Consider the following 22,517-nt stretch of genomic DNA (forward strand, 5'->3'; position numbering starts at 1 on the left):
GTCTAACAGTAAATATGTGTGGATGATGCAACCATTTGATTGGGGGAGGACCCTGAAGTGGTCAGTAGACAGTGTACAGGCATTTGATCCGGGAGGATGCTTCAGTTCAGCCCGTTGGCTTTGGAAGAGGGTGTTGTACCCATTTGATCCAGGGGGATGATGTAGTACTGGATCATGTTGTTGATGCTGTAAATAATGTTGTAGAGAGGTGATTGTAGCAGTGAGTAGTTTGAAGCTTAAAGCAGGCAATTAAACACATGAATGTGTTTCATCTAGGGGGATGGGCTATATGTAAGGTGAATCCATAGCCCCTCCTAAACATGATGTATGGATAGATGGTATATACATAATGTGGTGTGAAATGGGTCTCAAGAGGCGAAAAGCGACGTGGCATCCAAATGGATAAGAGCACGTGCATGAAATAAGAATAGAAATAGTATGGGTGATCATGGAAGCCGGGAGGCATAAGGTTCTGGAGGAGAGCAAGGCGGCGATGCGGGTTCAAGAAGCGCCATTAAGATCATTTGAAGGGGACTCTCCCAGTCAAGGTGGTTCATGTTACCACAAGAGAGGAGAGCACCGACTGCGGCGGAGTGGTCTCCTAGAGATCTATTCTCTTGATAGCAATTCGCAAGTGAGAGAACCTACAGTTTGTGAAGATTGCGAAGGATGACGAGCAGAACAGTGTGAGGGTTTTCGATTGGATTAGAGCAGAGGGAGGCAGCAGACCAGAGAATTGGCCTAAAGGTGTGACCTTGGGTTCTCTAAGCAGAACCTCTGTTAGAGACATGATCCAAATCAAAACTGCTCAACTATAGCGGCTGCCTGACAGTCGGATGCTAGTTCGTTGTGAATGAAGATGAAGTTTTGAAGAAGTTGTCGCTGAGGTCTATCAGTGGAGGACCCACCCGTTCACTGTGTTTTCTTCCTTCTCTTTGAGCCCCGAGACTCAGGGCTGTTGAGACAAAGATATGTTTTTGTCTATCTAATGAAGTCAGTGAGTTTAAGTTAAATCAGCTGAGAATGGTAATGTTGGAGAACGCGAACAACGCGCTCGCTGTGACTTCCTGGATCCCTCGCGCTGGTGTTGGTGCCGTTGTTGCATGTCGTCCATTTGTGATCGCATTGATGCCATACCGTCGAAAAGGGCCGTTGCAAGTCCTCCATCTGTTGTTGAAGAGTGGTCATCTGCAAGGCCTCCATCTGAGGATCGGCGGGTGGCCCGTTGTCGTGCGAAGTTGACATCTGGAGAACTCAGAGAGAGTACTGAGGTGAAGCAGGAAAGGTCCACCCGAAATGTAGGATGTTACGAACAGTTGCTGGAGAGGCAGTAACGGGATCCTCGTACTCGAAGTCGGGGTCCTCCACTTCCTCGGGATCATCCTTGGAGGTTACTTCGTCTGCTTCCACTTCTTCGTTTGGTTCCGCCAAAGAGCTAGGCACCGGAGATAATGGAGTATAATTGGGGACGAAGATCTCGCAGTAGAATGTCACAGGAGGGCGTGTGGAGGAGATATTGCGGAGGCTATCCACACTGCACTCTAGAAGAAAGTGTGCCAACTGAGGGTACCGTGACAGAAAGTACTCGAAATGAGTAAGGTGCAGTGGCTCGCAGGTGAGGAAAATAGTCAAGATCGCCCAAGTGTCGGGTTCAGTTACATGCGGGCAGCTGACATGTATGCGGTACACCTGTGAGGCCGAGGCTACTGGGATAGGAGAGTCCGGGAGACTTGGAATCCACCCAGCATCGGCGGAAAGTGGCACCGGTTCCGGAGTGGGGGCACGAGGAGGGCTGTGTTCGGGAAGAAGAGCCTCAGGGATCTCGTCGATGTAACTCAGGTAGGAGATGTGCATGTCGGGCTCCTCCCGAAAATTGTCCATGAAGCATGCACGTAGAATCTTCTATGCCAACTTTCTAGGAGCTCATATTTGTATGTTGTTATATATGCATGTATAGAGAGAGAGAGAGAGAGAGTTAGAGTTTAATATCATTATTTGTTATTCGTGTTTTGAATAATGTTATTGATTTCAATTTCAAGTTACGTCAAACAAAACACTGCCAACCGCCTACCCACCTCTGGTAAGTCCATATCATAATGAGATGATGCCAATTTAGCTCCGGATTCACGGAAGCATTATCATACACTATACATCTTTCAACAATTAATACAATGAGTTATTCAGTCTATACCTTTGTCTCATGTGTACATGATTGTGTCTGATTAATACAACTTGTGTGAGTAAGCAATGTTAGGCAATGAGTAGATCTTAGCTAGCGAGCGTACTAACTTAGCGACTAGACTAGTTATGTATGAGTAATCTAAGGCTAGCACTCCTAGACATAGCCTATGTTCTCTCACGATTGTGAACCCAAGTCCTTATCTCATTAAGTATCTTCCTAACGAGTAGGAAGGTGGACATTTGAACCCCTTTCACCTCCGGTGGCAGCGATAGTCGACGATCACTACTCGCCCATGCCGAATCAAGCAACAGCGAGCTGCTAACCGGTAGCACACTTGGGGTTGATACCGAGTAAGCAAAAGTCGGTGGTCCATATGCATCTCCTGCAAGATATTGGCATAATCCACAAATAATATTGGGCTCAAATCACAATAAAATGCTATGAACCCATGCCCAAACCTTGCCTTTGTAACACACTTGGATATGTAAATGTTGCATTTTTGTGATAACCAAGTTGCTAACACTTCACATTCTTGCTCCCACAAATGTGATGCTCTATCCTAGTTTTTGTTAGACCTTCATGATAATCACATCATCATCGCCAACATTCTCATCATCAATCATGAGGTCACCGCCATCTTCTTCTTCATCAAAATGACTTTTTGCATGTGCAATACCTAGAATGATTATGGCAGACACTCAACGAGCGGTCTAGTTGGCGAGAGGGTCATGGTGCTTCGCACAGGTGCTGGGTCCCAATCCTAGCTCACTATGGCCGGGTGCATCATCAAAGCGGGTTCACCTGACCCATGGGTGTGTGGGTAAAATCACTCCAAAAATAATAAATATTATTATAACATAGCACTTCAAGAATGAAATACCAGCACTGATCTTGGAGCTTTTTGCTTGGTGATGCAGATGAATGCCCTTGCTCAGCACAAGATGTACTTCCACGAGTTTTGTGCTGCTGCAATGAACGTCCATCAACTTGAGATGTTGGAAAGCTGGGAAGAGAATGCGAAGAAAGCATACGAGCACTTCGACAAGAAAGGAAACCGCCTGGTGTCGGTCGAAGAGTTGGCCGAGGTATCCTCAAAGGACCAATGCACTTTCTCACAAAAACACTGTTTCCAGCAGTTGCAATCACAGCACCATAAAAACATCATGCAACACCATAGATGTGCATAATTATGAAGTCTTTGACAGAAAGCACAGATGTATAGCATACAGTAGAAACAGATCTTATGTGTTTAAGCTAACCTTGAATGATTATGGTGCATGTGTGTTTGCAAACAGCATGGTGCATTTCAGATGGAGTGTGTGGTTTTGAGGCGATCTGATGCATGACTGAAACAGGAAACGATTTTTGCTTTTTTTGCTTTTTCTCTGCTACCTGTATGCAGGAAATGCACATACCTGAGACAGTCCCGGCCAGCAGGTTTCTACACGAGTGGGTGAGACTCGAAGATGGCAAGCTGAGCTTCACAGGGTTCACCAAGCTCTTGCTTGCTTAACAACAAGTTGTTTTGCCAACGTTAAGTTAACAACAAGGGCCCTAGGTGTTGGCACTATGTTCTCTCACATTAATGAACTTCCAAAAAATACAAACACTCCAATACCTACATCATAAAAAGATCATAACAAGTAGAGCCTTTGGGCATCTAGTTGAGTTGGTAGAACCGTCGGGTCCCATGATGGGGACCCGGGTTCTCAATGCTTGGAAGCTACTCGGCGAATGGCACGCTTGTTGAGCTAATGGATTGGATCTCCCGACAAGATCATAACAAATAGAATTTCATCTTAACATTCAACAACAATGAACAAGGCGATCATTAAGATGATGACAACTCTTAGTATTATTTTCAGTTTTACCAAGACACAACATTATTTCTAGTATTGCTTTCAATTTTACAAAGAGTCGTCACTATTTTTAGTATTCTTGTGAGTTTTACAGTAATATTGAACTTGTTTCCAAAGCACCACAAGCACTTCGGTGAAATAAATCTTCATAGCCCTTTTCTTTGTTAGGCTAATGAGTCCTTTCTGGTGTGCTCTTGTAAAAGGCTATGACTTTGCAATAAGGGGCATCGCATAGCAATATTCCTAACAGTTTGCTATGCAAAATACCAAACAATATATTTGACATGATTGTGAATGATGGACTATTTATATATGAGTCAATAATGACTGTAAAAGGTTCTCATAGTATAGGACTGACAATAACCTTATGTATAAACTCCCTTACTTTAAAATCACTAATATCCAAAATGTATCCCCACTTCTTTACTTGTAAATCCTTATGATCATTATTATGATGCTTGTCGTATGGTTTAGAACTTGTTCACTATTCCCAAAATGTATTCTTTATTTGGCATACTTGCCTTTAGAGTTTTATAAGAAACTTTCTATCCTTAAATCATCAAGATCTTTCATCAATAGGATTTACTTGCAGTTAATCTATCTATTTTAGCATGTCTTTGTCTTTAAAAAAGGCATTAGTGGTATAATGGTATTCCGAACAATATAAGTAAAAATTCTCAACAAATAGTGTGCTTGAAGAAATATTGAAGACATTATCCATAATAGTCATTAAAGATATTATCCATGATAGTCCTTCACTTTATGAACCCATATTGTCATTGGAAAATGTTCACGGCCTATAAAGGCAGCATAATCCTAATTGAAACCACTTTAGCCACAATCTTGTACACAACATGAACTCAGAAGCCTTTAACATTCCCTATAGAGCCCCTTTAACATTCCCTATAGAGCTCCTTTGTGAAATTTTTTACTGCTTTTCCACCTCCTTCTTCCCTGTGGAAAAAGTGCTAACAACCCCCCCCCCCCCCCCCGCAATAATCTTATCATGTTCCTCCATTAGTGTTGTTTTCGCATGTCTCACACCACAAGATTTATCTCTCAAAAAGCCCTTTTAGAGTGTTTTCACCTATTTTACTATCGTTGTTGCACTCCATAGTAGAGGCTTATATGTCTATTTTACTTCCCACAAATATTAGTCATGTATCCTCTAGAGGAAGCACTTCTTTTAGTGAGCTCTCTCTCTCTCTCTCTCTCTCTCTCTCTCTCTCTCTCTCTCTCTCTCTCTCTCTCTCTCTCTCTCTCTCTCTCTCCTCTCTCTCTCTCTCTCTCTCTCTCACACACACACACACACACACACATACATCCTCTACAAACGACCATGCATGCACATATATGCAAAATGGATAAGATAAGACTATGAATATATGATAGGTTTTTGTTTAGTTTAGTTTTAGATCAAGATCACCTCTCTTGGTCTATGGTTTACACTATTAATCCCATAAGACATTTTTTGGCCACTTGGGGATTTTTAAATCAAGATCACCTCTCATGGTCTATAATTTACCCTATTAATCCCATAGGACATTTTTAGATCAAGATCACCTCTCATGGTCTATGGTTTACACTATTAATCCCATTGGACATTTTTGGCCACTTGGGAAATCTTAAATCAATCAACCTATCAATCTGGGGATTGGGCATGGTTTTACAGAGGGAGGCACAAGGTTGGAGGGGCAGACAAACAGCCACTTTCCCTTCCCCCTAATCTACTCAAAAAGGCACAAGCACAAGGTTAGAGGGACAGTCAGCCACTTTCCTTACCTTCTCCTCTCCTGGGGAAGGGGTCAAAGGCTAGCTTAATTTTTAGATTCTCCATTCAATCAGCAAAGTCTTTGGGGTTTCCTTGAATGTATTTTAGGATATGCAGATTTTATTATTCAGCCAATTTCCCAAGAGCCAAGCCAAAGCCATGGGGGAAGACTCATGAATTCCACTCAACAAACCTTTGTAGTAGGCTCTAGGGGGTCCCATTGTATAATATGCGCATAAGATTCTTAGCCAAGAATAAAGGGGTTTTGACTAACACTTTAGAAACATGAGTGGGATGATTCATCAATACGTTGCAGAAGCTCTTGCCCATATAATAGACTAAAGAAACAACATTGACATGTAGGACCTCCCCCATGATGGCACGGAGGGGTCCCCCTCTCAACCACACAGAGGTCGTCTCTCCTCATGTCTCCTATGGGATACCACATAGTCACGGATAAAGATTTATAATCAACAACCATGTATTCATAGTCCCTCACTACTTATTTTGTTAAAGATATATCATTATATTATAAAAGTTTATTCGTCATGTTGTAAAAATGTAAAGGATTCCTACACATCTTTGGCATCCACCAGCTTGTCTCATAAGGAAACCAACAAATAAGTTCACTACAACTGAGGAGTTCAACTTATCTCATGAGGTCATTGTGATGTAATGGGAAAAGGATTATGAAGTATGAAATGTAACTCATTCTAATCTTTAAATTCATGCAATAGAATTGAGTGTTTTCTCCACTCTCTCTCTCTCTCTCCCTTACAAGTCTTGAGTGTATGTGAGCATGTCATTACTTAGGGTCTGGGAAGACAATGTCCTCCTATAAGACTTATGATCTCTTCCTACTCTTCTTTGCTCTCTTCTTGGAATTTTTAAGCATTACAAGTGTATGGCTTGGAGCTCCTAGGTGACCACATAAGCCATCTCTTCACACACGATGCACTACCTACAATGCTTGGAGTCATCATAATGTCACAATAAGCACGAGAGAGCCACCACTCAACAAATAGCCGTTGACACAAAAAAGTGAATCTCTATCATGAACTTGGTGTTTGGTAAGACGATTATGACCCTTATACACAAAAGGCATATCCTCACACGGTTTTGTTGAGGGTATCTATTTTTCTTTTGCAAGTCATGTTTTTTATTTCATGATAGTACGTAAAGTGTACCATTGTGTCTACTACCATTCAAGGGCATGGAGTAACGCCATGTTATGAAAAATGTACGGTTTGAAATTGGGTGTAGATGCTTGCTTTTGTGTTTGTTTATAGGTTTTGAAAAGTTTTTATACTAGTTTTTTTGTTTCACTTTTTTTTCCTGGTTAATATTCACCATAGCTCCAATTCTACAAATAATTTCCTCTGGTATGGACTCATTAAGAGGCACAATCATCTCCACATACACATGTCCCATGTCACAAGGATTGCCCATTGGCTAGTTGAGAGTGTCATCACATTGCATGACAAGCACAACAAAGGGCACCCCACAAGATAGCAGATATGTAGACTATGTAGCACTTAGGAGATACAATCAAAGGAGCACTACATGCTTAGATGCTCACTTTACTACAAAATACAAAAAATCTTCAATTATCTCTTTAGGGAGGAGATACAATCAAAGGAGCACTACATGCTTAGATGTTCACTTTACTACAAAATACAAAACATCTTTAATTATCTCATTAGGGAGGGGTCGGGTCTCTATCATGTGTGATGCATTATAAGGACAAAAGAGTCCTAAAACTTTACTTAGTAGAGTTGCATCAGCATACATATAGACTAATTTTTGAGGCAGCAGATTGAGAGACAGGATGTCACATAGATGTTTATCATTGCATCAGATACATATAAACTTTTGAGGCAACACACTGAGAGACATGATACCACATAAATATCTATTATTGAATTCTTTGGCCCCCACAAGAGAGATCAACCATATAAGATCCAACAAGATAGATAGACTAGAGAGAGAGAGGTAACCCTAACGAGTGAGCACTCCCCTAGGCTATGGCATGCTATAACCATGCACTCATGGAGTCCTCACACACACACACACACACATAGAGAGAGAGAGAGAGAGAGAGAGAGAGAGAGAGAGAGAGAGAGAGAGAGAGAGAGAGAGAGAGAGAGCACAAATCCTTCAGGGAGCTAGATGCCCTTTCCTTCAAAGATACAAAACCTCTATCTACCAACTCCAGATTTGGGAAATTCTTTAATGACACCAAGATGCACCACCATAAGTAATGGATATTAAGAACCTACACTCTGTCCATAAGGAGGATGAAACATGGTAAGCCTAAACATTTGAGGGTTTCTTTAATGTCATCTACTCCATTGTACACACGTTGACATAGTACCTTGGCCTCATTTTATTTTGACATCTAGTTTTTCTTTTTCCATTTTCTCTTGACGCCCAAATTACTCACGGATCACATGTACCATGGATCACATCCAATTTACTCATGCATCACATGTACCATATTTTTTCTCACATATACTATTTAGGCATTTTGTAGGCATTAATAATATATATCTACCTTTTTATCTATACATGCACACACACACACACACACACATTTTTTAGTAATGATATATTACTAGTGGGAAACCTCAATCCGAGGTGAAAACCCATGAAGAAATATGCATTATACAATGATGAGTCCGAAAAGGACCCATACTAGAGTTCCTCAGAAACAGTTAAAGAAAAGAGAGAAAGTCTACAAATCAACATCGTGGCTCGCATAACAACAATGCAGTGTCTGTCTCGCAAGGAGAGCCTGAAGAAGGAGAAGGTATCTGACATGTGTTATCCAAACATGAATCGATTTCGGTTGGTCCAAGTTATCCACAGAGCCCAGAACTGTTTTGCGTAAGCTCCATGACTATGTGATTTCTCCATCCACAATGCCCGATGCTTGGCTATCTTGATAAATCCAGTAAATAATATTTCCCATTTTGTGACCAAAGTCCATATGACACATGGTTTCTGCCAGGAAGTCTCATTGGATTATGTCAAAAGCCTTTTCAATAACTATTTGCATCAAAAGCACATCTTATTCTATGTATTTAGCATACTCAATGCCAATATACACATTCGCAATGTTGTCCGTAGTGTGTCTTAAACACACACAAGCCCTTTGTTATGCGCTAATAATATATATCTACCTATTTATCTTTACATGCATGCATGCACATGTGTGTGTGTGTGTGTGTGTGTGTGTGTATGCAAGACACACACACACACAAGCCCTTGATTATGCATTTTTTCTCTTGTCTTAAGTCATAGTCTTGGTAATGCTCTGGGTTTACTAATGTCCTTGGATGGACATTTATTTTCCTTCTAAAATAATGAGAACCTTTTTTAATATATGTTTTTCTCGAATTCTTAAACTCTTTTATATTGTGATTTTCATTGGGTTACAAGTTTTTAAATCACCAAACGGTTCCTTTGGCAATACGCCCTTGTAACTTTTTTCTCATTTCTCTTTGAAAAGCTTTGTCTATCTTCATTGCAATAGTTTCATTACCACCCTATTCCAAGCTTGGGTGTATAAATGTATGCTCAATTTGTCTATCTTCAACTTTTTTAAAATAAATTTTTTCTGAGATCTCCAAACATCTCGTCATCTGCACTGATGCTGTGCTAGGTTTGAAGATTTTAATTTCATTTAAAACTATTTTTGGTATGTTTCCCTTCATAGTTATCGTAAAGGCAATTACAAAGTTAAAATATTCTTTAATAACTTTTGGCTACCATAGAGGATATTTTCAAAGATAAATGAGAAAAAAATAAGAAGGGCATATTGTCTTCTTTGGTGATTTAAAAGATTATAACTCAATGAGAAACATAATATAAAAGAGTTTGAAAGAATTCAAAATAGAACTTTACTTATAAAACATAGATGGAAAAAGGTTTTGAATACTATGAAAGGAGCTTAGATGTCAATCCAGGGATGTTAATAAACCCATAGAATTACCAAGTCTATGACATACAAAAAGAGAAAAACTGAATAACAAAGGGATTGTGTGTGTGTGTGTGTGTGTGTGTGTGTGTGTGTGTGTGAGAGAGAGAGAGAGAGAGAGAGAGAGAGAGAGAGAGAGAGAGAGAGAGAGAGAGAGAGTCCGCCTTTACCCCAACTAAGTATCACACTAAGTGAGACATTAGGTCATCACCTAGTGTGATGACGTTCTGTCTACCCAATAGAGGAAAAAAATTGGCCTTGATAATGAAGGAAAATAAAAAAACAGAAAGTAATACTTAGGCCTTGACAACAAAGGAAAATCATTGTAAAATAAATACTCAAAAAGTAATATCATGCGATGAAGTGAGTATCTCAAGTCTTCATTTGTGCAATCATTTCTCCTTCATTATAGGAGGGAAAATTTCATATCTTTGTGATATGTTCTAAGGTTAATTTGTTTGTTTTTTGTTGAGCGAACTTTCAAATGCCTCTCCACATAAGAGCTATCAATATTCAAAATGGTCATGGGTTCCTTTTTTGGGTTCTTGTAAAGCCAATGTGGAATAGAATCTCTATCAACTCCTTTTACCATGTTTTTGGAAGCACAAGAATTGATGAAGTCCTTTACATAAGAAATAGGGATTCAATGTTGGCAAATGTCAACACACCATGTTTCTTTAATGGTTTCAAGGGTTTCATTTATCTCTTTATGATCTCCACACTCCAATATATTATGACATGTTATGACAATATTTTCCCATTCCTCTATGCATGATATTTTTAAATTTGGAAATGACTTTAAGTAAAGCACAAGGGAGCCATCTTGATTTTGATCCAAGAAAAGGTTTTCCTTCATTCTCCTCCATTTCTTCAGATCAAGAATTCCTCTAGAATCAAAAGTTTTAAGACTCTCAAGGGTCATTAACTTCTCCTATTAAAGGAGAATTATATAGGAGATAGATAAAGAAATGGATTGAGTGACTCTTTGGCCCTTTCTTCCATTTCTTTGCTTTCAACTCTTTGTGCAAAGAAACCATGCTCATCTATCCACAAGTCCATCCTAGACACACATGGACATATTTATAAAGTTATTATGTTTTCAGAAGGGTAAAAAAATTTCTAAATATAATGCTATTTATCTATCCCTTTGACCGTCGTAGTTCACTCATAGTTCTAGTTTACTACACAGACCTAGTTTTTGTTGAGATATCAAGCTCATCTAGTGAGGCGGTGGACACTGATGACCCGCCTGGGGGATAGGCCCCACACTTACACCACTAGCATGGTTGGTGAGATTATGGGTAATATGCGGCCAGTGGGATGACAGGCTATGTGACAGCCATTCTAGAGACTGGCATAGTTATAGCGCTAGCTCATTTAGTTGGGTTCACACTATACAGAACCCTAGTATGTATTTGGTTGAGTACCTTTTCATATGTGTGTACTCTTATCTTTGTATATAGTGTGTTGAGTGAAGAAGAAGATTTTCAGCTTCTCACCTTGTGTGTTCTCTTTTAGGGTTTTGTGAGTGTGTGTGCGCTTTGCAAGAGCTCAAGCTCTCTTCTCCCCTACATATTTTCATGGTATCAGAGCCTGGTTCATGCTAAGGACTGAGCTGCAAGCAAGAGAAGCACAGGAAGCGGTACGAGGGTAAGAGCTTCAACTACTCTTCCCTATTTGTGCTGGCGACTACACCCTCGTCGGGAGCTCTACGGGAGGCGCCGGCAAACAATCTCTGATTGAGGAGCTTTCTTCACGGGAGTAAAGCTATAGGGTAACTATATTATCTTATCGGACTTAGTTTTTCAGGATGAAAACGCGTTTTGGACGCGTTACGACCTCCGTTTTTCAGAAAGCAGGCGATTTCGAGCACTGCTTGCGGGTAAGTCATCGATTCTCTGGAGAACTCTGTTTTAAGAACTGCAGGAAGACAGATTAGTTGTGCAGACAATGTGTGTGCTGTAAGGAGGTCAACAGTTGCCATTGGGTGTATGTATGCACATTGAGGTCACTGGTTGTGACATTTGAGTGTAGTATAGTACCGCTGCTGCAGAAAATACAGCAGTTTGTGCAGGACAAACCATAGTACTGTTTCTGGTAAATTTGTGTGTTTGGCAAGATGTCAAATGATGGCATAAACCAGATTGTTACTGAGAAGCTTGATAAGAACAACTTCCATGCTTGGAGGTTCAGGCTGACAAATTTCCTGATGGGAAAAGGTTACTGGGACTATATAGAAGGTAAGCATGAAGAGGCACCGGAGATACCGGAGATCAATCCGACTGCTGCAGATGTGAAAGAGTTCAAGGATTGGAACCAAGGAGCTAGAAAAGTTATGTATTGGCTCTCTATCAGTATATAGGACACCATGATTGGGCACATACAAGATGCCAAGTCCCCCAAGGAGGCGTGGGACACCTTGGTAAAACTCTATGAAACGAATACCAAGGCACGAAAGATACAGTTGAAGAATGAACTTCATACTGTGGAGAAAAGTGTATGTCTGTGATGAATGACTATGCATTGAAGATCAAGGGTATTGTGGAATCCCTTGCATCTATTGGTGTTTCAGTAGATGATGATGATTATGTGGAAGTTTGTCTACGTGGTCTCGAGCCATAATACAAGGCATTCAAGATATCTATTCAGACTCGAGAAAACATTCCCAATTTCATAGATTTGGTGTCTATGTTGATTATAGAAGAGAAGAGCTTGGGTGAAGACCAACAGCCTTCACAAAACAAAAACAGTTCAGAGCAACATGCCTTCTACACAAGTTCAGGAAGAGGAGGCCGTGGACGCGGCCAAGGAGGTGGCCGAACAGGTAATCAGAATTATGGCTAGCAGCAGCAACAACAACAGTCCTAGAATTCACAACAACAACAACAACAACACGCAGGTGGAAGAGGCCAATTCAGAGGCAGGGGGAGTCAAAGAGCTTGTGGAAATTGGCAAAGGCAGTATAATGATACACGTGGATGCTTTTATTGTGGTAAGCCTGGACATGTGCAGGCATATTGTTATAAGAAGCAGACTGACATACAAAATGGAAAATTGCAGCAAAACAACTATGCATCCTCGAGCAGAAACAATGAGGATAATGAAAGGTTGTTTGTTATGCAACATGTCGTGAATGCCATGTCTGAAAATGTTGAAGCAGCACATAAAGATGATGTATGGTACGTTGATTCAGGTGCTTCGAACCACATGACAAGTCATGGGGAGTGGTTCAAGGAGATGAAAAACCTTGAAAGACTAGGTTTTGTGGAAACAAGGGATGACACTGCTCATCCAATTGCTCATGTTAGAGATGTGCCATTGTCTATGCAGGATGGCAAAGTGAAGTATCTTGCAGATGTACTTCATGTTCCAAACATAACAAAGAATCTGGTTTCAGTTGGCCATATGATTGAGCAGGGTTTGTAGGTTCGGTTTAACCCTGATGGCTATTATGTTGAAGACTTTAAAGACAAGTGCAGGTTGGTTGCAAAAGGCAACAGAGTAGGCAGAATGTTTACATTGAATGTAAACATGCCTGAAGTGAGTGCTGCAATGTTTGCAAATGGTCCAGGAATTGTTGTAGACACAGACATTTGGCATAAAAGAATTGGACATGTGAATGTGCAGAGAATGAAGTCTATGCAGACTAAAGGAATTGTGACAGAGCTGCCAAAGTTTAAAGTTGAAGGTATGCAGAAAATATGTGAAGCATGCCAATTTGGAAAGCAAACAAAGCATGTATTTCCACGTAACAGATATGTGAGCAAAAATGCACTAGATGTTGTGCAATCAGATGTATGGGGTCCTACGAAGACGATGTCTATGGGAGGCTACAGGTACTATGTGACATTTATCGATGACCACACAAGGAAAGTGTGGGTATACTTCATGAAGGAGAAGGGTGAGGTGTTCACTCATTTTCAGAATTTCAGAGTTATGGTTGAAAAGCAAATAGGGAAATATGTAAAGTGCCTAAGGTCAGATGGAGGGGGAGAGTACTTCTCCAATGAGTTCTCTGAATTTTTGAAGAAGAATGGTATTCGGAGACAGTTTACATGCAGACACTCTGCAGCAAAATGGAGTTGCTCAGCAGAAAAACAGGCACATTGCTGAGATTGCGCGAGCATTGATGGAAGAGAAGAATATGCCGCATAGCTATTGGGCTGAGGTTGTTTCTACAGCAGTTTACATCATGAACAGAACTCCAACTGCAACCATACATGATGTAACTCCAGAGGAGAGGTTTACTGACAGAAAACCTGATTTGTCTCATCTGAAAGTCTTTGGATGCATTGCATATGTGCATGTGCCAGATGAGCTGAGAACTAAGCTGGATCCAAAAACTGAAAAATGTGTGTTTATTGGATATTCCCTTGAGCAAAAGGGATACAGGTATTATAACCCTGCTACACGACCCTGCTATACGTGAGTTGAGGGTAAGCAGGGATGTTTATTGGATATTCCCTTAAGCAAAAGGAATACAGGTGTTATAACCCTGCTACACGTGAGTTGAGGGTAAGCAGGGATGTTGTTTTTGATGAGATGAGCAGCTGGTATGCTGCTGAAAAAGAAGCTATTGGGGCTGATGTGAGTGGAAATGTGGTTGCACAGAATGCAAGTCAGCAATCATAGTCTTTGAGTGGACCAGGAGAGTCCTCATCTAGTGGTTCAGTTGATAGACCATGGAGTGGCAGGCTGCGTCATAATACCAGTCCTGCAAATGTGATTAGTACATCACATAAAGGCAAAGAGAAAGTGGTTGAGCCCCTTAGTATGCCTGACATTTCTCCAGGGCATTCTCATCTAGTGGTTCAGTTGATAGACCATGGAGTGGCAAGCTGCGTCATAATACCAGTCCTGCAAATGTGATTAGTACATCACATAAAGGCAAAGAGAAAGTGGTTGAGCCCCTTAGTATGCCTGACATTTCTGCAGGGCATTCTCATGTTGATGGAGAGTCTAGTGGCTCAGAGATGAGCCTTGATGAGGAGCTTGGGATACCAGCTATGAGAACACCTGGTGTAAAGAAGGCTATGGAAGCCATGAATGCAAAGCTGCGAAGATCTGGGAGAGTGAAGAATCTTGTGCAGAGGTTCACCTATGATGGTTATGTGGCACATCACTATGCATACATGGCAAAAGTTGTACAGATTGTAGAGCCCACATGCATTGATGAGGCTGTTGGAAATGTGTGTTGGGAGAAAGCTATGGATGAGGAGATGGATGCACTATATGAAAATGAGACTTGGGATTTAGTGAAGTTTCCTGAAGGCCAGAAAGCCATTGGATGCAAGTGGGTGTACAAAGTAAAACATAACAGTGATGGAAGCATAAGCAGGTACAAGGATAGATTGGTAGCCAAAGGATATGCGCAAACATATGGCATTGATTATGAGGAAACTTTCAGCCCAGTTGCCAAGATGGCAACAGTGAGAGTTATGATAGCAGTGGCTGCGTCAAAGCAATGGTCTTTACATCAGATGGATTAAAGAATGCATTCTTGCATGGGGATTTGCAGGAAGAGGTGTATATGTTGTTTGCAGCCACCTGGTTATGAGGATGTGAGTCACCCCGAGCATGTTTGCAGGTTGAAGAAGGCCTTGTATGGCCTAAAACAAGCACCAAGAGCATGGTCTGACAAGATTTCTAAATATCTTGTCACTATTGGCTTTCATGTAGCCAATGCAGATTTCTCGCTGTATGTGAGACACAGTGATAAAGGGGTTGTGCTTGTCATCTATGTAGATGACCTGATCATTACGGGGGACCATGATGCAGAGATCTTTGATGTAAAGATCTTGCTTAGACAGAAGTTTGAGATGAAGGATCGGGGGGAGCTCAGATATTTCTTGGGCATTGAGGTGATTAGGTTACCACATGGTATTGGATTACTGTAGAGACAGTATGGCTTGGACATGTTGTCTAAGTATGGTATGACAGGCTATAAGCCTATCTCAGTGCCATTGGATCAGAATAGCAAGTTGAGTGCAGATTCAGGAGAGATTTTGGAGGATCCTACTATGTATAGGCGCATAGTAGGAAGCTTGATCTACATGACAATCACCAAGCCAGATTTGAGGTATGCTGTTGGATTGGTGAGTCAATTTATGCAGGTTCCTCGGAAGCCGCATTTGGATGCATTGAGATGCATACTGAGGTATGTGAGGTCTACTTTGCATTGTGGACTATTTTATGAATCTGGGACAGAGATATGTGTACATGGAGATGCTGATTGGGCTGGTATTATCTCAGACAGAAGATGTACTAATGGCTTCATGTTTACTTTGGGGAGTGCTGCTCTGACTTGGAGTAGCAAGAAGCAGCCTACGGTTGCTCTATTCAGTACTACACAGAGGCCGAGTACAGAGGTGCTGCTATGGTAGCATGTGAGGTAGCTTGGTTGAGAAAGCTACTTGTAGATTTGGGTCTATCAGTGGGGGGATAGACAAGTTGTCATTTTCTATGACAACATTAGCAGTATACAGTTGGCCAAGAACCCAATTTTTCATGCTCGCACAAAGCATATAGAGGTCCACTACCATTTTGTCAGAGAGAAGGTTTTGGTAGGAGACGTTGACCTTGTTTATGTCAGCACATAGGATCAGGTTGCTGACATTTTCACCAAAGCATTGGGTACAGAGAAGCTCCGTAGATTCAGGGCTTCGCTTGGTGTACATGAGATGGAGTTGAGCTTGAGGGGGAGTGTTGAGATATCGAGCTCATCTAGTGAGGCGGTGGACACTGATGACCCGCCTGGGGTGGATAGGCCCCACACTTACACCACTCGCATGATGGTTGGTGAGATCATGGGTGATATGCGGCCAGTGGGATGACAGGCTGTGTGACAGCCATTCTAGAGACTGGCATAGTTATAGCGCAAGCTCATTTAGTTGGGTTCACACTATAGAGAACCCTAGTATGTATTTAGTTGAGTACCTTTTCATATGTGTGTACTCTTATCTTTATAAATGGTGTGTTGCGTGTTGAGTGAAGAAGAAGAAGATTTTCAGCCTCTCACCTTGTGTGTTCTCTTTTAGGGTTTTGTGAGTGTGTGTGTGCTTTGCAAGAGCTCAAGCTCTCTTCTCCCCTACATCTTTTCAGTTATCCTAGTTTTTCTAGTTTACTACGCAGACCTAGTTTTTCTAGATTCTCGAACGGGCTTTGGCCCCATTGACATCTTGGGTCATTTTAACTCATTCTATACACATATTTCTATATTTAGATAGGGATTGTTCTTTTAAAATGTAGGAAATAGAGCTTATTAGTTAAGAGGTAGTCCATTCGACTACTAATTGTGCATAACCAATGTGTTAATTAGAAAAGCCACAATTGTTAATTACTAATGGAAACATTTTCTCACCACATTCAAATAGACCTTTGAGAGAGAGATGTTGAAATATACAAGTGAATGGGGGTGTGCGGGAACAAGCCCTTAGTAAGAGGCTGTAAAAGAGAATCTGTAAATGAGTGAGAAGCAGTGAAAAGGTGAGAGGTATCTATTGGGAGAGAATAAAGGGTAGCATGAGAAGATTTAGGATGTGTGGAGATATTCTGGGAAAAGTGAAGAGGTGGAGAGAATCAAGCTAAAGAGGTGGAGTGAATCAAGGAGAGATCAGTGGGATTAGATGCTTGGCATCTTGTGGATGTAAACTCTATGAATTGAGGCATTGGCCTAATGAGAATTTGTTGGTTTTTGAGTATTTATGCCTACATTAAGCTATCAGTTAATTGCTCACTAATCTCATCTTAATCATCATCTAATGTCTTTGTTAATGATATTGATTCTTGCATTTGATCCACCATAGCTCATCACTTTGCTTGCATTTTAACATGGTATCAGAGCTTCCCCACATTTTCGGTGGACCGTCAATTGGACGGGAGTAACTACGGCATATGGAAGGTGATGATGGAATCTGTTCTGGAGTCTTACGACCTCGCCGATTTCGTCGTTGTTGGTGTTCCACGACCGGAAGTAGAGGAAGGGGAGTTACCGTCAACCCGAAAGGACCGGGAGTTACCGTCAACCCGAAAGGACCGGGAGGCCCAGACACAGATGTGGGATTGTGTCAACGCCAGATTGCTGCCAAACCGTCGGCCAGCTGCTCCTGGAAATCGTGAATTTGCTGGCACCTATTTCTGGAAGAAATTTGCAGATCTACTCCTCCACAGAAGCAATTGGTCTAATTCCTCTAGGTCCCAAGGGTTTTCAAGGGTGCTCTACATGCTGGTGATCTCAGATTTGTGAAATTCCTTAAGGAGAAGTGGCATCAAGCTCTGCATCAAATCTGTAAGTGACTTTGATAAAATAGAGATTAAGCATTCAATGTTTGGTCAAATATTTTGTTTCTTGGCTTGATCCTCTACTAGACTAACTGCTATTGATGCCTTTGAAAGGAGTTGAGCTCATTTGAACTCTAAGGTCCAAGATCTAGCCTCCTCGCACACTCTGTTTTCTACACACAAAATAGGGGATTATTTTGCTAATCAATGATTAATCAGTACTAATCACTATATTTTGGTGCAATTGAGGGTTTAAATTTACCATTGGGTATCTGATACAAATCCCTATCACTTCAGATTACAATTTGGAGATGGTTTAATACTCCAACCATTTAGTACAGATTTGTTACCCTTGGCTTTATGTAATTTTTGGTGAATTTATGCTGATAAATCTGTTGTAATCATCACCTAAATACCAGATTGAGTTATTAAAGGGTAGACAATGTCCTTGAATATTGAATTGGATCAAGAGGTAAGAGCCCCTTCACATCATCTCATGAGCATAGCATAGGAGATAGCTAAATTTAATGGTGGGGAGCAATTTTATACATGGCAAACAAAAACCATGTATTTGCTCATGAGGAAAAAATATGTGGGGCTAGTTGAGGGAAGAGATGAATTCCCAGAAGTGAGTGGGAAAAATGAGTGGAAGAGCAGGAATGAGAAAGCATTAGGACTCATCGCACTCAGTTTAAATGATATTCACCACATCACATGGATATAATGGGCAAAAGATGCATGGGATAAACTCAATAAATTATTTGGCACTCAAGTCAAAGATAAATCAATTAATGCAATTCTACAAACTTGATATGAAGGAAAGTGAACCTTTAATCAAACACTTGAATAAATACAAAAGCATTAAGCAACAACTAGCGGCCATTGGTAATAAGAAGGTAGAGGATGATGAGGCACTAGGAGTGCTTCTGAAGAGTGTGGACAAAGGTGAATATGAAAACATTGTAGCAACCTTAAAGAATGTACGTGAATTGAACTTGTATGAGATAGAAGGAGCTCTACTAGAGCAAGAGACCAAGGTCAAAGAGAAGAAATGGGTGGACTCAACAATTGGAGAAAAAAGCATTCTTCACCCGAGGAGGATTCTCACGAGGATGAGGACGAGGAAGAGGCAGAGGAGGAGGAAGGACCTTCACTTGCCACAACTATGGGAAGCCAGGACACATGGCAAGAGACTGTTACAGTAAACCAGTGGGAAGGAACGACATCGGCAAACTTCATGGAAACTCCTAAGGAAGTGGAGTGAGATCATCTTTTCTCAGAGAGAGAGAGAGAGAGAGAGAGAGAGAGAGAGAGAGAGAGAGAGAGAGAGAGAGAGAGAGAGAGAGAGAAACCCCACAACCTAATGTAACCTGCCCCAACAGAGTAAAACCACCTTTGAGACACCGATGATGTAGGCCATGTGGTAGATGTATGTGTGAGCACTTTAGTCAAGGTCACGGGCACTTGTAGTAAGCCTTGGACACATAGAGAGAGAGTGTGTCAAGGACTATGAGTTTAGGGACTTGAGGCACTGGTCGCGCGCTACTAAGTAAGAGGGAAACTTAGTATAGGGTCTAGGTGTGCTAGTATTATTCACTTGAGGGGAGGTGTTGAAATATACAAGTGAATGGGTGTGTGCGGGAATAAGCCCTTAGCAAGAGGCTGTAAAAGAGAATCTGTAAATGAGTGAGAAGCAGTGAAAAGGTGAGAGGTATCTACTGGGAGAGAATAAAGGGTAGCATTAGAAGATTTAGGATATGTGGAGATATTCTGGGAAAAGTGAAGAGGTGGAGAGAATCAAGCAAAAGAGGTGGAATGAATCAAGGAGAGAACAGTGGGATTAGATGCTTGGCATCTTGTGGATGTAAACTCTTTAAATTGAGGCATTGGCCTAATGAGAATTTGCTGGTTTTTGAGTATCCATGCCTACATTAAGCTATCACTAATCTCGTCTTAATCATCGTCTAATATCTTTTAAAATGATGTTGATTCTTGCATTTGATCCACCATAGCTCATCACTTTGCTTGCATTTTAACAAGAGAGAGAGAGAGAGAGAGAGAGAGAGAGAGAGAGAGAGAGAGAGAGAGAGAGAGAGAGAGAGAAAATTACCTTCAATGATTGTACCACCAATGAAAACTTCAGCACTGTAGTTAGTTCTATATCAATGAAAATCTCCCTTTGCCTTGAGTTGTATTTGAGAGTGTTGAGTGTAAACTTCCTTGAGTCAAAGAGAAGTTGGAAGCAAGCATTTTTCAATCATAAAAATATAAAAATACTCAATGACAATAGTCAATGAGAGGTGAAAGCAAGATTCTTTGAAGTAAAAGAGGTGGTGGAAGCAACATATGGGAAGGTGGAAGTGGGCATTTTGAATGACAATGAGAAAATAAAAGCAAGCATATTTCTAGCAGGTCACACTCAACACTCTCAAATACAACTCAAGGCAAAGGGAGATCTTCATTGATGTAAACTTCCTTGAGCAAGCATTTTTCAATCACAAAAATATAAAAATACTCAATGACAATAGTCAATGAGAGGTGAAAGCAAGATTCTTTGAGTAAGAGAGGTGGTGGAAGCAACATATGGGAAGGTGGAAGTGGGCATTTTGATCCATTACATGCAACCAATAGATTTCTTAAGAAGAATGTGTTGAAAAATGATTATTAAGATTCAAAAATCTGCAACAACCCAAATGAGTACCACACGTTCTCCCGAATCCGTGATCCACGTCCTTTTCCTAGCCGTCTCGCCGTCCCTAGTTTACTTTTTTTTTCCCTAGTTTACTTTTTATCCCTAGTTTACCATTTTCGACGGCGAGATCCTTTCGATTAGCCTTTGTGTCCCCACGCCTGCTGTAGATCCCACTTGAACTCCCTCTTAAAGGCACTGTGCCATATAAACACGAGGCTCGCTTGCACGACACTTCTCGTGAGTGAGCATAATCAAACAAACAAGCTTATAACCACCCACCAAAAAGATGCAAAGATAGTTATGTGCTACACATATTTGGCATTGCCACGGTTCGGTTCTTGTAGAGGGGTGAGGCCATTATTATTTATAGTAGCAAGCATGCATGCATGCATGTGCCCTATTTCTCTACATCAGAGACACCGGGACATATGGCCCACCTCCTACGGGGGCCACTGGATGCTGGGACGGAGGGGGTGATCTTGCCTACCTATCCAGATGTCCAGCGTGTTGCCGCCGGCGGGGACGCATCCTTGAAGATAACAGTGTGTCCAGGATTTTGCAGGGCGAGAGGTCCGATCGTGGTTGGGAAAATAAACAGCAGAGCCGCAACCCTCTGCACGTCTTAAACCTACTTGCTAGTGGTATAAACTTTTAATAAAAACATAACAAATAGGCCTAGATAGTGGTACCAATGTTGATTTTTTATCTATGTTTTCAATATCAGATGAAACCTTTTCTAGTCTTGCGCAGGCTTTGATTGTGAATATTAAGCAAAATTAAAGTATGTATCTAGCTAAGCAAACAAGCATTGATGATATTGGTGCTCGATAGGACCACTAGAGCCTTTAATTTACGATAGTTTTATTTCAGGTGCGGCATTATAATCTTTCGCATCTATTATGTTTACTCTCATGTAATTTATCTTTTTAAGAACACACTCCCAACAACAAGAAGGGCACAAAGAGTAGAAATTTGTAGCCTAGGTCTCTCTCTTAATTAAAATACAATCTCACCTCCATATTGCTTCAACATCACTACAAGTTCAACATAAAAGAACTCGTCAATACCAATATATGAGGGAGAGAGAGAGAGAGAGAGAGCCCCTCAGGACATTGTCCAGCGTACAACAAATCAAGTATATCATATGATGGTAGAAGATAAACACTTGATCACAAAGAAGGCTAATAATGTATGGAACATCAAGAAAAGTAGGGCTTGGCAGAAGGAAGTAATCTTACAGGGTTGATGATATAAGATTCCATATCAAGGGAAAGTGTTCCTATGGCGCATGCTAGTTGGAGGCCTACCATTGGGGGACTAGTTGCTAAAGCGTTGGATTGTTTCTAGTAATTGTGTGTTTTGTACTACATGCTTGGAAACATGCTCGCACCTTTTCATTTCATGTTCGGTGGAAAAGAAGGTGTGGCATTTCTTTTTTCGTGTATGGATTCCATTGACAAATAGGCCCCTGAAGGTTAAAGACTCAACTTCTGGAAAGATTCCAAATGGGCGAGATCACCCAGAACATTCAGTTTTCTTTAATTTTTTCACGTGGACAAGTTTGTGGCATATTTGGTTAACTAGGAATGCCTTCATATTTGATGCAAAAGTTGGTATTATAGCTCACGTTGGTTGAATAAAAGGACTAATATTATGGCGGGTGGGGAAAGAGAGAGAGAGCGAGAGAGAGAGAAAGATGCAGGCAGGTGGGGAAAGGGGGGTGAAGAGAGAGAGAGAGAGAGAGAGAGAGAGAG

The 22,517-nt window shown here is 41.1% G+C and overlaps 1 protein-coding gene and 1 long non-coding RNA gene across 2 annotated transcripts in view; one reads left to right on the forward strand and one right to left on the reverse strand.

Moving 5' to 3' along the window:
* Nucleotides 1–4,117, forward strand: part of LOC147608599 (CDPK-related kinase 5-like) — a 40,682-nt gene extending 36,565 nt beyond the window's left edge. Inside the window, exons 10-11 of the mRNA XM_086788929.1 lie at nucleotides 3,100–3,267; nucleotides 3,585–4,117. Of these exons, the coding sequence (XP_086645055.1) occupies nucleotides 3,100–3,267; nucleotides 3,585–3,695 (279 nt within the window). The 3' untranslated portion in view covers nucleotides 3,696–4,117. The remainder of the gene's footprint in view (nucleotides 1–3,099; nucleotides 3,268–3,584) is intronic.
* LOC147608601 (uncharacterized) lies at nucleotides 1,979–3,733 on the reverse strand. The gene is made up of 3 exons (XR_015264433.1): nucleotides 3,598–3,733; nucleotides 3,063–3,305; nucleotides 1,979–2,564 (listed from the first exon to the last, which is right to left on the reverse strand). It is a non-coding gene; the product is annotated as an uncharacterized LOC147608601 (long non-coding RNA).
* Nucleotides 4,118–22,517: the final 18,400 nt, after the last annotated feature.

This window comes from Cibotium barometz, chromosome 53 (genome assembly GCF_041138505.1).
Source record: "Cibotium barometz isolate CiBa-2024 chromosome 53, ASM4113850v1, whole genome shotgun sequence".
NCBI classification, from domain to species: Eukaryota; Viridiplantae; Streptophyta; class Polypodiopsida; order Cyatheales; family Cibotiaceae; genus Cibotium; species Cibotium barometz.